At 40.8% G+C, this 14,063-nt stretch overlaps 1 protein-coding gene across 2 annotated transcripts in view; it reads right to left on the reverse strand.

Annotated features, from left to right (window-relative positions):
* Positions 1-14,063, reverse strand: part of ABCB11 (ATP binding cassette subfamily B member 11) — a 90,986-nt gene that overhangs the window by 15,617 nt on the left and 61,306 nt on the right. For both annotated transcript variants that reach the window (XM_036858572.1, XM_036858571.1), the window contains 3 exons: positions 5,935-6,099; positions 1,071-1,175; positions 822-983 (listed from right to left, as the gene is read on the reverse strand). In XM_036858572.1, the coding sequence (XP_036714467.1) occupies positions 822-983; positions 1,071-1,175; positions 5,935-6,099 (432 nt within the window). The remainder of the gene's footprint in view (positions 1-821; positions 984-1,070; positions 1,176-5,934; positions 6,100-14,063) is intronic.

A 14,063-nucleotide genomic window follows, 5' to 3' on the forward strand; every position in this document is an offset into this window, starting at 1 on the left:
TCATGGTTCATATTGTTGGTTGAACTGGTAGAAGTCGAGATATACAGTACAGCACTACAAATCCAGTGAGTTTTTTTTCCCAAGAGCCTCACAGACAAACCATGACTTTTCTTTCTCCTCTTTTTCTGATTTTCATGGAAAGTGAGCAGTGGTGTTGAGAGGCAAAACTGAAACTTTCATCCCTTTAACCCAAATGCCTGGTTTTATTAAAGGTGTAGCCTCATCTTGTACACGTGTGCAAACCTCCTGAACAAGGCTACAGGTTCTGGGGTTTAGAAACCACAGCTTAGCCTCCCTTAGTCAGAGAAGACAGCCCTTGGAATGTGTCAGGATTCTAGATAGCAATCATCTCCGTCTTTCCCTCAGGTTCCCGGCTGGGCCTGCTTCGAACTGCTTCTTTTCCTAAGACTAACTTACAAGCCAGGCACATGTGGAAGAGGCTTTTTTCCACACACACCCTCTGGGGGCACCATTAAGTCTCGTGGAATCTGAGCCTCTGGGCCTAAAAAAAAAAACCAAACGATCTGAGAAAGGAGGGAAAGTTCTTCTCAATTGCTAGACTCAGAGGAAATGCAAAACTCTGACAGATTTTGATTCATGCCGTAACACTGATTCTGGGCATTACCTAGGAGACAGTGTACTTTAGCTGCTGTTTGTCAGCTTTGGAAATGGGTGAAAATGTAGCTCTGGGGTAAACCCCCGCGAGTTCCTGTTTCATAGGAAATATGTACGTGGTTATCGGAATTACGTGATTATTGGAATACATAAAGGAAAGAAAGTCTACTCCAGTTACTACATCCCTGGTTTCCCCCACGGCTTACCCCTTGAACTTGAGAAGCATCTGTAGCAAGCCTTGTTGTCAGTGCTCCAGGGCTATTTCTGAGGTCATCAAACCAGCCAATGTCTTGCCCTAACATTGCTCTGAAACCCAATTTACGTAGCCTTTTGGTGAGGAGTTCCCCGGATTTAGCAAAAGCATATCCCTAAAACATAAAGGAGTCTTTAGTGATATTTTACCAGGATAAGGGGGAAAATAACTAAATTGCTTACTGAAAAATAAAATTCCTTACCTGCAGAAATTGAGTGCAAAAAGATAAACAGCCTATTGCTACAAAGAGCAGGCACACACCATGGATCTGCGACCTTTGTTCTTCTTTATCAGGAATTGAAAAAGTCTTTGCAAGACAGTAAGCAAGGAAGTAACTTTAGTATTAACAAACAATAGCAAAAGAAATCAATTCAATATGTTAAGAGAAATTTCTCTTAGGCTTTGGGTTAAAAAGCAGTTCACTTTAAACATACTAGCGTTAAACCAAAGTTAACTATGAACATGTGCACTTAATTCTCTGTGGGGAAGGAAGGCTGGTGAATAAAACCCAGTGGTTATGACTGACAGAATTTTTGTCTCGTTTCTTTGCCTGATGTAGGCAATTGTATTGGCTTTTCTTTGATACAGATGAAAAATATGATGAAATGCCTCAAATTCTTTACATAATAAGGCAAGGAAAAAAAAGAAAGGAAGAAAAGAAGAAGGAAGGAGGAAGGAAAGAAAGGGGGAAGTTACTTGAGAATCTGAGAATATTATTCTGGGACAAAACTCAAAGCAATATGACCTATGTCTTTCCCCTATAATAAAGATGGCTTTCCCACTCAGGTACCTAGCCTATTATTAGTTTTATAGATTACTTATATATATACAAATAATAGCATTATTATAAAAGCAACTGGCACACACACACACAAAAAGCAACTAGCTATCAAGGCATTGACTGGAATTGTCTTAGGACAGAAAAGCTTCCATCCATCAGAGGCTGAAATTGTTGCTTCTAAATCACCAGAAGCTGAAAACATTCCCCTCAAAAAACTATGGAAATTATGAGTGGGGTTTTTTTTTTCAGTCTATAATAAGTGGTAAACTATACTCATAAGTATATTCTGAACTTACAGGCACATGCTCAAGTAACTGATTGGGACCCAAGCTGTTGCAATAAGAAAATGGAAAGAATAGCTGCATATTCTAATGACATCGCCCTACAGTGAAATAGATTTAGGTACATCAAAAACCCTCCTAATTCAGGACTAAGTGAGGGAACTGTGAGAGTTCAGAAAAGCTATTTATTAGAGAGCTGCACAATAAATCCTTACTTATTGCTCTGCATTAATTTGAGTAACTAGAACAATGCCAGAAAGCAGTTGCTCAAAGGAAACCATTTATTCAACAAATATTTATCGAATGCCTGCTATATGCCAAATAAATCTCCTGTAAACAATGTATACTACTCCATTAACAAATCCTTTTTTGTAAAGCAGAAGTAACCCATTGAAATTATCGCAAATTCCAAAGTAGGGGAAGGGGTTCTAAATTAATGAGATGTACTGTTTCTAGGACAGAGCTTTTGGGCCCGTTATGGTTCTTAGCAATAAAGAATACATTCATTCTTAATGAATGAAGTGGGTTCAAAAGATGCCACAGTCATTCACCCCACCATGGAATAACTGATGTAAGTTTACTTTACAGTTTACAAATACAAGGACTTAAAGACATATTTCAGTTTGGTTTTAAAAATCGCTATACAAATCCCCACAAACCCCAAACAGTGATGCCATAATTCTCATTCCTCTCTAAGGTCACCTATTATAATCATGGACTATAATACTGCATATTAGCCAGTTTAACTCTTATTTTATAGATGGGAAACTAAAGCCCACAAGATCGAGTCCTTTGTCCAAGTTCATTTAGCTGGTGGTTATTATTAGATAAGGAAATGCCTGGTTTCCAGATTCCAGTGCAGTGGTTTTCTTCTGGGCACTCTCTCTTGGCTCTTGATATTACCCATCTTCTCAGTGTTAAAAAAGAATGTTTGGCTAATATTAAGTTCAAGATTGGGCATCAGCTGTCTGTAATCTTTCCCCCCCCACCCCAAACTCTACTGCATGAGTTCTTTGTACATTCTTACTGAAATGCAACCCAAAGGACTGCCCATCCCCTGGTTCTTCTCTTTTTAGACTAGCTGTAGTTCAAGCACATCTACATCATCTTGTAAAGGTAAGTTTGTTTAAGGAGAAAATGAGCATTTTCTAGACTCTTGCTATTTACCAGATGCAAATGTGTTACTTAACCTACTTTAACTTAAATGAGGATTTCCTTAAATTAGGATTTTTAAAACAACCCAGTGAGGTAGATTTTCTCGCCCCATATGATAGATAAGGAAGCTAAGACTCATCAAGGGGAAACCACTTGCCCAGATGCATGCAGACAGCACAGAGCAGAGACCTGCGGCAAGTCCAGGGCTGGCTGACTCCAGCGTTCATACTTTTCTCCAGCATGCTATGTCCAAACTGCAGTGCTTGGAACACTTGGCACCTTTTCCAAGTCACATAAACCCAGGGAAAGTGAACCAGAGACATTATGCTTTACGTGTACATTGAGGTTTCGCTAGATTAGCAACCAGGCCCCTAACGCCCAATGATTTGCTGGGTCCTCGTTCCAAACTGTGGTCTCAGTACCAACTGTGAATATTGTGCCCTTTAGATATGTCAGAATGAAAACAGTGCAATTAAAACCAGACTATTATCTGACTCATGATTATACCCTACGAGATGAAAGCATCATGAACCCACTGATGAATATGTGATAATTATGCTAAGAGGCACACAAAAACAACCTTCTTTATCAAAGAAGAAGAATAGTAAAGCTTTATCCTCTTAGCAAATATAACCCTGTGAGAGCCTTAACGATGAGCAGATTTTGGATTTCACCAACTAGATCCTGCTACTCTGATCCTTCGGTCCTTAAGTGAAAAGCTGAATTGCTCAGGCTAGGATTTTATGGTTGTGACCAGAAGAATCACAGAGAATATTCTCACCACCAATAACCAAGGGCAGGGGTTATAACTGGATCATCAAATTTGTTTTGACTTGGCCATTTCATAGACCACTAGAGCTGGAAGTTATCTTACAGATCATCTTTGTCAATCCTTCCTTTTATAGTTAAGGAAACTGAGACCCAGAGAAGTGGCATGATGTGACCCCAGGGCAGAAAAAAAGTCTCCTGGCAGGGAACCCAGGACTCTTCCTAAAGCAGTTCATACACAGAGTTTGGGTAAAGTTGAGTGAATGCATTCCATACTCTGCATTTATAAGAGAGAAAGAGATGATCAGCAAAGAAGTTGACATCCTGGAATTATTTTAAAAGTGTACATCTAGGGCATAGTCTTGGGTCTTAACAGATTCAATGCCACCCCCTACACCCTCTACATCTGCATCACTGCTCAGTGGAATGCATTTCCAGAGCCTCTCCCTAGTAGAAGGTCAGCTTTATGAGAGCAGGGAGGGCTCTGGTTTTCTTGCTCCTCACTGTACTGCTAATACCAGCAACAGTGTCTGGAAAACAGTAAGTGATCGATAAATATTTTGTGAATGATGAGTGGATTTTTTGGTTTAATGTCTACCTTCCTCATAGACTGGAAACTGCATTAGGGAAGGCGCCCTGACTGACACTGTGTTCCCAAGTCCCTAGTCTAGGGGAGATAATCAACAAATACCTGTTGAGTGAATAAAAGAACATTTCTATTATGTTTAGGGTATGGTATTTACTAGATATTAATGAATATAAATTAATTATTAAAATATTTTCAGCATAACCAGAAATTCAGTTTACCAGAGTTGGCCCCTGTGTTTCCAATTTCCTACCTTTCTGATGATTTCCTCACTTAACACAAGGGGGCAGTGTGAAAATTGAAGCGGTGGCTGAGGCCCTCCCTATAGGATTGATTTGATTTTGCTTGTGGACTGTACAAGTCTTTCTATACAACTCATGCCTGAGGGGACTTAACTTCTGGTCAGGAACTCTGCCAGAGAGACCACAAGAGAGAAAGAACAGTAGAGAGGGAAACTAAAACTTAGGACTCTCACAAATCCTTCAAAACAGCTGGTGCTAGTCCTGGTCCCATCACCTAATGTGACCCTGTGTCACCTTGAACAAGTTGTTACAGTTCTCTAGATTCTAGGTTTGCCTCCTTGTTGACCTCACAGGATTTATGTGTGTGTAAATTTCAACTAAGAGAATGTGATAGCATTTTGAGAACTAAGTTTGCAATGATAAGTTTTTATTGGAACTTGGCTCTGTAGTCACACTGCCTGGATTTAAATCCCAGATCCACCACTCGTTCCCCTAAGTTCTTTATGCCTTGGTTTGCTCCTTTGTCAAATGGGAACAATAAGAATACCTACCACAGGTGGTTATTAGAAAAGTTTAGTGAACTATTGTATACAAAGTTCTTAGATAGTGCCTAATTAATGTTTGTAGTCATTATTATTATTATTATTTTATTATAACAATGAAGTCAGATGGAGAATATCAAAATTCCTAGGAGGTGAAAACTGAAATAAGCTTATTCTTTATCCATGCCTTATTTTACTTCTCTCTTCCTTTTCCTGTTTTCTCCCCACTTCCCCATTTCAATGGTGCAACCAGCAGAAGAGAAGAGCATTATACAACAGGCATGAACACCTGCTATTACAAGTCAAACCTTGTACCTCAGCTGTTCAGCAAGATCAAAATGGCCCCCCAATCCTTTTGTATTATTCAACCAACCAGCTTTGTATTCTGATTTGGTTTGCATATAGGTTAACTGCCCTCCTTTGACACTAAATTTGCAGCTATAGTGCTGTTTTTTTACAGACACGATGCCTGTTGAAGGGTGCTGCCAGCCCAAATGACAGACCGCTTCACCTTCTTACCTCCTGTGTGATGGAGACTCGAGACATTTTTAATCCTTTAGAGATGAGAAAAAAGAGCTAAAAAAAGAGCTTAAAAAAAGAAAAGAGCTAAAAACATTACAACAAAGAGCCAACCTATCAAAAATGACGATATCCACTGATAGACAAACCAAAGGTAGGAGGAGAATAAAGCTGGTCCAGCTGTTTGCTTACCCCAAGAATCTGGCTGAAGAAGAAGGCATAGAAGGGTGTGACTGTCCCATTGACAGCTGCGCCCACAGCCCCTACCAGCATGTAGGGCCATTCTGGAGCATTAACTTTCAGAATCCTCCTAACTGGGGCGGGTTCAATTTCTTCTTCCACAGGAATGTTCTTGTCCTTGAGGGAAGAGGGAGTTACATTAATCATCTAAATTTCTGCATATACTCTTTTCTTATACAGCAGACCCTTTGGCATTCACAGCTTTGAGTCATGGTTTGATTGGTTATGAGTGGCCTTAAAGATCTATGAGACAGAGTGATTTGTTATTTTGTGAAAAATCGTTCTGAATTGCTTGCCACCATGCTGTGACTTGGATGGGATCGATCTTAGAGTGTCTGCTCATCTGAAGGTGAGCTCGTAGTTCTCATTTCACAATTGCATAGGTATTAACTCTTGGGGAGTAATAAATATGTTGGATCTGTAAGAAAAATAACCCCCCAATTTTAAAAAGTTTTTGTGCTATAGTGGTATTTACATATTTGAGGACTTGTGAAATTTTCAAGATATGTCCTTCGTAAATGTCAAAGCTCTAAAATCTTGTAACTGGCTAAAGTTCTAAGGCAGGCCAGTGTATCTAAACAAGGCAAAATAATTTTTAAAATGCATTAAGTGGTGTCGACGGTTATCAATTGCATGTTTTCTCTAAGGTTTTCCTTAATTAGTGCCCAGAAGTAAATAGTAATCAATTTGGATTTCTAAATTCTGCATTTTCTTCACAAGGAGTCAAAATTATTTCAAAATTTCCCTATTCCAATTTCTTTAGTTGCCAGTAAAGTGTCAGAGCTAGCAAATTTTTATCCTCTTAAAGGCAAATATATTCAGAATATCATCGTTTTTATCATCATTTTTCCTTGTTATAGATATTGTTCAGTGTTTGGTCTTTAGGCCCATTATTCAATAATTTGTTAAATATATTGCTCACTTTGTTTGAGAAAGGGTTTTAGGTGACGTATATAGATCTGTATTGATTTATTTTTTACTTTTTCTATTAAAATATACTAAAAATGTCTACAGCAAATTGACTACAAAACTATTAGTGCTCTCTTTCATTAACACGCAGTAATTTACCCCTTAGGGAGCTGAATGTCAGGAACAGAAGACAGCAAGGAACTTCAAATACTATCCTTTTGCTTCCAAAGTCAAAGTCTACATTGCCAAGTCAATTGAAATAAAAGCCTGGTGTCCCTCTCATTTTACTTGCAAGCCAAATAGGATGGGCGAAGGCAGCTCAGCTGGTGATAGATTTGTCAATGCCTCCGTTTCAAGTTCTCTCTTGGCCTGCCGTCAACTGTTGCACTTGTCATTACTACTCACTCATGCAGCAAATCCTTCAATGATTTCATCTCTGACATCTTACTAAACTCTAGGAAATCAATGCAGAGAGGAAGACAGGTGGCTGGGAAAGCATGAGGGAAACAGGTGTAGAAAGAATGGGGTTCTTGGATGAGCCTCATATGGCCACTAATGGAATGTATCACCGAGCTCTTCAGCTCTCTGAGGCTCAGTTACCTCCTCCTCAAAAGGAAAGTTGCGTGGGGGAGACAATTCTCTATGGGTCTCTCATGTTTCTGCACATCTTGTGAAAAGAGGCATTGACTACCGTTGTTCAGGCTAATTTTTCAAGGATATTTGTACAGCAAATAGCCTTGGAGGACAGAGGTAGTGTCTCCATCCCAAGAAAAGGACAGATGTGCTTATTGCCCATTATAAAAACATCAGGTTCCTCAAGCCCAGGATTCCTCTCCCTGTTCATTTGCTGGTATCATCTGGCTCTCTTTGCATCAGCTTGACAGGAAGTGGGGTTGGGCTGGGGAACTAGTGCAAATGCTATACTCTGGCTCCTGCTTGTGCTTTGAGTAAAACGTTGTTTGTCTCTGACGCAGAGCTCTTGTGTATTCTGCTGGCATCCATGAAATTGGGTCAGGCTATAGCTTGCAATAGAGCAAAATATCAGACCCTCTACAGTTCTAAACAGTGGTTGGTGTCCAGTTCTGGATGCTTACCAGACTCATGTGGGTCGAAGATTAAAATTACAGACACTTGGGTCCCATCAACAGAAATATTAATTTAGTAAGCCTAAGAGTGAATTTGTGTTTTAAAAAATACTCCTCAGGTAATTCTGATGACAAAGCCCATTTTTTGAGGTCCTCAGCAGTATACAATCTCCAAAACTCCTTCCAGAACTAAATGTTTGGGGTGCCATGTTTGAACGTTTTGAAAGTGTCAACTGTGCTATACCATCTAGGGACATTAAACTCCAACATTTCCTGGAACCACTGTCACACAGGATGGTCCACCCTCAGTCTGACATGATAGAAATTTCCCTGGTCATCTGATATCTGAAGGTATCCCTAAACCTTAACAACAAAACCAAAGACATCTAAAAGCAGTATGAAGTACCTTTTGTCCAGTAGTTAACATTCCAAGATAGGCTAACAGGAAGCAAAATTTAATTAATTTGAATAATTTTCTTTTTTCCCCTTTCATTAAAAATTTGACTTTAAAGGAAACTATGCCCCAACCCCCCAAAAGATGAGGCTATTAAGACTGAATGATGCAAAACCTAGGAAATCTGTCCCTGAGTAATTGACTTTTGATTGACTTTTATTTGTTATTGCTAAAAGATAGTAGAAGAATAAAAGAAAATTAAAGTCACTATGTACAGAAGGGTTTTTACCTCTGGGATTTTGCAAAGCTAAAGACGAATTTACTCATCTAAAAAAAGCTAAAAAGCTAAAGATTATATATATATATATAGAGAGAGAGAGAGAGAGAGAGAGAGAGAGAGCAAACCAGTAACTCACAGAGAGATACAGTTATAAAAGTTTATATATGCTTCCTCACTGCAGGGTTCCTGCCTCTATTGTGTCAATGTCAAGTCGCACAGTGCTCATTTATTTATCATATGTCAAGAGGTATCCTGCTAGCAGCTCCAATGCAGGGAGAAGGACAGTGGCTCTTGTTCATCTTTGCATCCGTAACACAATACCTGGCACGTGATAGGTATGCAATCAGTGTTTATTGGATGAAAGAATGAATGAAGCTTTTATGCCCGTGGAGCATACACACAACAAAACATTTATTTAAAAAACACTGATCACTCACTTACAATGTAGATGGTACAATGCTAGACAATGAGATTTTCCCAGCTTGCTTCCTTCCTTCCATCTCCTTGTGTAGGTCAGGTGAAAATATAACTTCCTACTTAGATCTTATGTCCCGATTTCTATACTTTGTTACATTGACTATGTCATGCCAATCTATAGAGGTCTCCTGCCTCGATAACGACTTTAAGATATGATGATAGGAAATGGTAACTATGACCAAGAAGCAGGGACTCTCCAAATAATCAAAAACTGATAGTCATTTTTATAGATCCTCTGTCCTATCTCTCAACCATTGCCTAAACCCTGTCTCCAAATTAGCTGTGATGAAGCTACGGATTTCTAATATTTGACTTTGACTCAATCTCCTATATGTTTTACCTTTTTAGTTTCCCTAAAAGAGATGCCTATATATCAGAGACTGGAACCTCTAGCCTGCAGGTTTCCCCTAATCCTAATCTTAATTTTGTCAGCATTGTAACTAAGATCTGAATCCATTTATGAGAGCCAAGAGTATAGCTTGGAGAGGAAGAGAAAACAGGCTGTAGTCATGGCTCTGTCACCAGCTAACTATGAGATGTTGGGTCAGACACCCCACTTAGAGTTTGGAAGGACAGACTTTTGAAACCATTTCCTGAAGTTTTCGTAGTCAAAACTCTAAGAGACCACAAGGTGGAGATAACTCCTTTATATAAGTAAAACTTTTGCACTGCCACAGAAGGTAGAACATCTCCCAATTAACAGAAGGTCAGGTTAGAGCTTCTTCATCAAAATAAGAAAAAAAAAAAAAAAAAAAGAATTTTGCCAGTGCTTGATCTTACAGAATTTAGTTAACTATTAAAAAACTTTAAAATGTACTTGGATGAGAAAGTCCATACTTTAACCAAAGAGGATTAAATTTTATTAACCCTGATTCTGTTGTTTCCTTTTAAAGAATACTTAATTTTTAAATCAAAAAGATTCTAATATAATTATCATACAAATGAGCAGTATTAATATAAGCATAAGACCTTTATTCGCTTCAAGCTTTAGCAAAATCTCATTGGTGTCCCTGTCACTTTCTTCCTTTCTTCCTTTTCCTTCCTTAACTAGAGAGAGAAATCAGAGTGTCATCTTTATAAAATTACACTGGGTTATGGACCATTTTTGTTTCTCTAAAACTAATCTCTATATTTGATTTAGGTTTCCATTTATTTAAAGAACTCCCTTCTGAGTTTTCCCTGCCTCATGAGAACTCTGGGAACCTGATCTTCAGACCTCCAGGAAATCTGATTGTTCTCTGCAACAATGCTGAGCCATCTACTAGCTTCAACAAAAACAACAAAATTGGATTTTCTTTTCCTTCCTTCCTAACGCTCTTGCTTTTATTGTAGAATATTTGCCCAGAAACTAGGGGGAAAAAATTAAAATGCAAAAATTGAATATGATTGGGACTTCCCTGGTGGCACAGTGGTTAAGAATCCGCCTGCTAATGCAGGGGACACGGGTTCGAGCTCTGGTGCAGGAAGATCCCACATGCTGCGGAGCAACTAAGGCTGTGCGCCACAACTAGTGAGCCTGCGCTCTAGAGCCCACAAGCCACAACTACTGAGTCCACGTGCCACAACTACTGAAGCCCGCGTGCCTAGAGCCCGGGCTCCGGAAAAAGAGAAGCCACCGCAATGAGAAGCCCGAGCACCACAATGAAGAGTAGCCCCTGCTTGCCGCAGCTAGAGAACACGCACAGCAACAAAGACCAAATGAAGAAGCTTCAAGATGGAGGAAGATTAAGACGCGGAGATCACCTTCCTCCCCACAGATACATCAGAAGTACAACTACATGTGGAACAACTCCTACAGAACACCTACTGAACGCTGGCAGAAGACCTCAGACCTCCCAAAAGGCAAGAAACTCCCCACGTACCTCGGTAGGGCAAAAGGAAAAAGAAACAACAGAGACAAAAGAATAGGGACGGGACCTGCACCAGAGGGAGGGAGCTGTGAAGGAGGAAAGGTTTCCACACACTAGAAGCCCCTTCGCGGGCAGAGACTGCGGGTGGTGGAGGGGGGAAGCTTCGGAGCCACGGAGGAGAGCTCTGCTGCAGGGGTGCAGAGGGCAAAGCGGAGAGATTCCCGCACAGAGGCTCAGCACCGAGCAGCGCTCACCAGCCCAAGAGGCTTGTCTGCTCCCCCGCCGGGACGGGCGGGGCTGGGAGCTGAGGCTCGGGCTTCAGTCGGATCGCAGGGAGAGGACTGGGGTTGGCTGCGTGAACACAGCCTGAAGGGGTTAGCGCACCACAGCTAGCCGGGAGGGAGACCAGGAAAAAGTCTGCAGCTGCCGGAGAGGCAAGAGACTTTTTCTTGCCTCCTTGTTTCCTGGTGCGCGAGGAGAGGGGATTAAGAGCGCTGCTTAAAGGAGCTCCAGAGACGGGCATGAGACGCTAAGGCTGCTGCTGCCACCACCAAGAAGCCTGTGTGCGAGCACAGGTCACTCTCCACACCGCCCCTCCCGGGAGCCTGTGCAGCCCGCCACTGCCAGGGTCCCGTGATCCAGGGACAACTTCCCCGGGAGAACGCACGGTGCGCCTCAGACTGCTGCGACGTCACGCCGGCCTCTGACGCCGCAGGCTCGCCCTGCCTCCTCCGTACTCTTCCCTCCCCCCGGCCTGAGCCAGAGCCCCCGAAGCAGCTGCTCCTTTAACCCTGTCCTGTCTGAGCAAAGATCAGACGTCCTCAGGCGACCTACACGCAGAGGCGGGTCCAAATCCAAAGCTGAACCCCGGGAGCTGTGCGAACAAAGAAGAGAAAGGGAAATTTCTCCCAGCAGCTTCAGGACCAGAGGATTAACTCTCCACAATCAACCTGATGTACCCTGCAACTGTGGAATACCTGAATAGACAACGAATCATCCCAAATTGACGAGGTGGACTTTGGCAGCAAGGATATATATATATTTTTTCCCTTTTTCTCTTTTTGTGAGTGTGTATTGTATGCTTCTGTGTGTGATTTTGTCTGTATAGCTTTGCTTTTACCATTTGTCCTAGGGTTCTGTCTGTCCGTTTTTTTCTTTTTTTTTTATCACTTAAAAAAATTTTTTTAGTAATTATTTTTTATTTTAATAACTTTATTTTATTTTCTTCTTTCTTCCTTTCTTTTTTTTTTCTTCTTTTTATTCTGAGCCATGTGGAGGACAGGTTCTTGGTGCTCCAGCCAGGCATCAGGGCTGTGCCACTGAGGTGGGAGAGCCAAGTTCAGGACACTGGTCCACAAGAGACCTCCCAGCTCCACGTAATATCAAACGGTGAAAATCTCCCAGAGATCTCCATCTCAACGCCAAGACCCAGCTCCACTCAATGTCCAGCAAGCTGGACACCCTATACCAAACAACTAGCAAGACAGGAACACAACCCCATCCATTAGCACAGAGGCTGCCTAAAATCATAATAAGGCCACAGACACCCCAAAACACACCACCAGACGTGGACCTGCCCACCAGAAAGACAAGATCCAGCCTCATCCACCAGAACACAGGCACTAGTCCCCTCCACCAGGAAACCTACACAACCCACTAAACCAACCTTAGCGACTGGGGACAGACACCAAACACAACGGGAACTACAAACCTGCAGCCTGTGAAAAGGAGACCCCAAACACAGTAAGTTAAGCAAAATGAGAAGACAGAGAAACAAACAGCAGATGAAGGAGCAAGGCAAAAACTCACCAGACCTAACAAATGAACAGGAAATAGGCAGTCTACCTGAAAAAGGATTCAGAATAATGATAGTAAAGATGATCCAAAATCTTGGAAATAGAATGGAGAAAATACAAGAAACTTTTAACAAGGACCTAGAAGAACTAAAGAGCAAACAAACAGTCATGAACAACACCATAAATGAAATTTAAAATTCTCTAGAAGGGATCAATAGCAGAATAACTGAGGCAGAAGAACGGATAAGTGACCTGGAAGATAAAATAGTGGAAATAACTACCTCAAACCAGAATAAGGAAAAAAGAATGAAAAGAATTGAGCACAGTCTCAGACACCTCTGGGACAACATTAAACTCACCAACATTTGAATTATAGGGGTCCCAGAAGAAGAGAAAAAGAAAGGGACCGAGAGAATATTTGAAGAGATTATAGTTGAAAACTTCCCCAATATGGGAAAGAAATAGTTAATCAAGTCCAGGAAGCACAGAGAGTCCCATACAGGATAAATGCAAGGAAAAACACACCAAGACACATATTAATCAAACTATCAAAAATTAAATACAAAGAACAAATATTAAAAGCAGCAAGGGAAAAAGAACAAATAACACACAAGGGAATCTCCATAAGGTGAACAGCTGATCTTTGAGCAGAAACCCTGCAAGCCAGAAGGGAGTGGCAGGACATATTTAAAGTGATGAAGGAGAAAAACCTACAACCAAGATTACTCTACCCAGCAAGGATCTCATTCAGATTTGATGGAGAAATTAAAACCTTTACAGACAAGCAAAAACTAAGAGAATTCAGCACCATCAAACCAGCTTTACAACAAATGCTAAAGGAACTTCTCTAGGCAGGAAACACAAGAGAAGGAAAAGATCTACAATAATAAACCCAAAACAGTTAAGAAAATGGTAATTGGAACATAGATATTGATAATTACCTTAAATGTAAATGGATTAAATGCTCCCACCAAAAGATATAGACTGGCTGAATGGACACAGAAACAAGACCCGTATATATGTTGTCTACAAGAGACCCACTTCAGACCAAGGGACACATACAGACTGAAAGTGTGGTGATGGAAAAAGATATTCCATGCAAATGGAAATCAAAAGAAAGCTGGAGTAGCAATTCTCATATCAGACAAAATAGACTTTAAAATCAAGACTATTACAAGAGACAAAGAAGGACACTACATAATGATCAAGGGATCAATCCAAGAAGGAGATATAACAATTTAAATATTTATGCACCCAACATAGGAGCACCTCAATACATAAGGCAAATAC

The sequence above is a fragment of the Balaenoptera musculus genome, chromosome 7 (assembly GCF_009873245.2).
Source record: "Balaenoptera musculus isolate JJ_BM4_2016_0621 chromosome 7, mBalMus1.pri.v3, whole genome shotgun sequence".
NCBI lineage: Eukaryota > Metazoa > Chordata > Mammalia > Artiodactyla > Balaenopteridae > Balaenoptera > Balaenoptera musculus.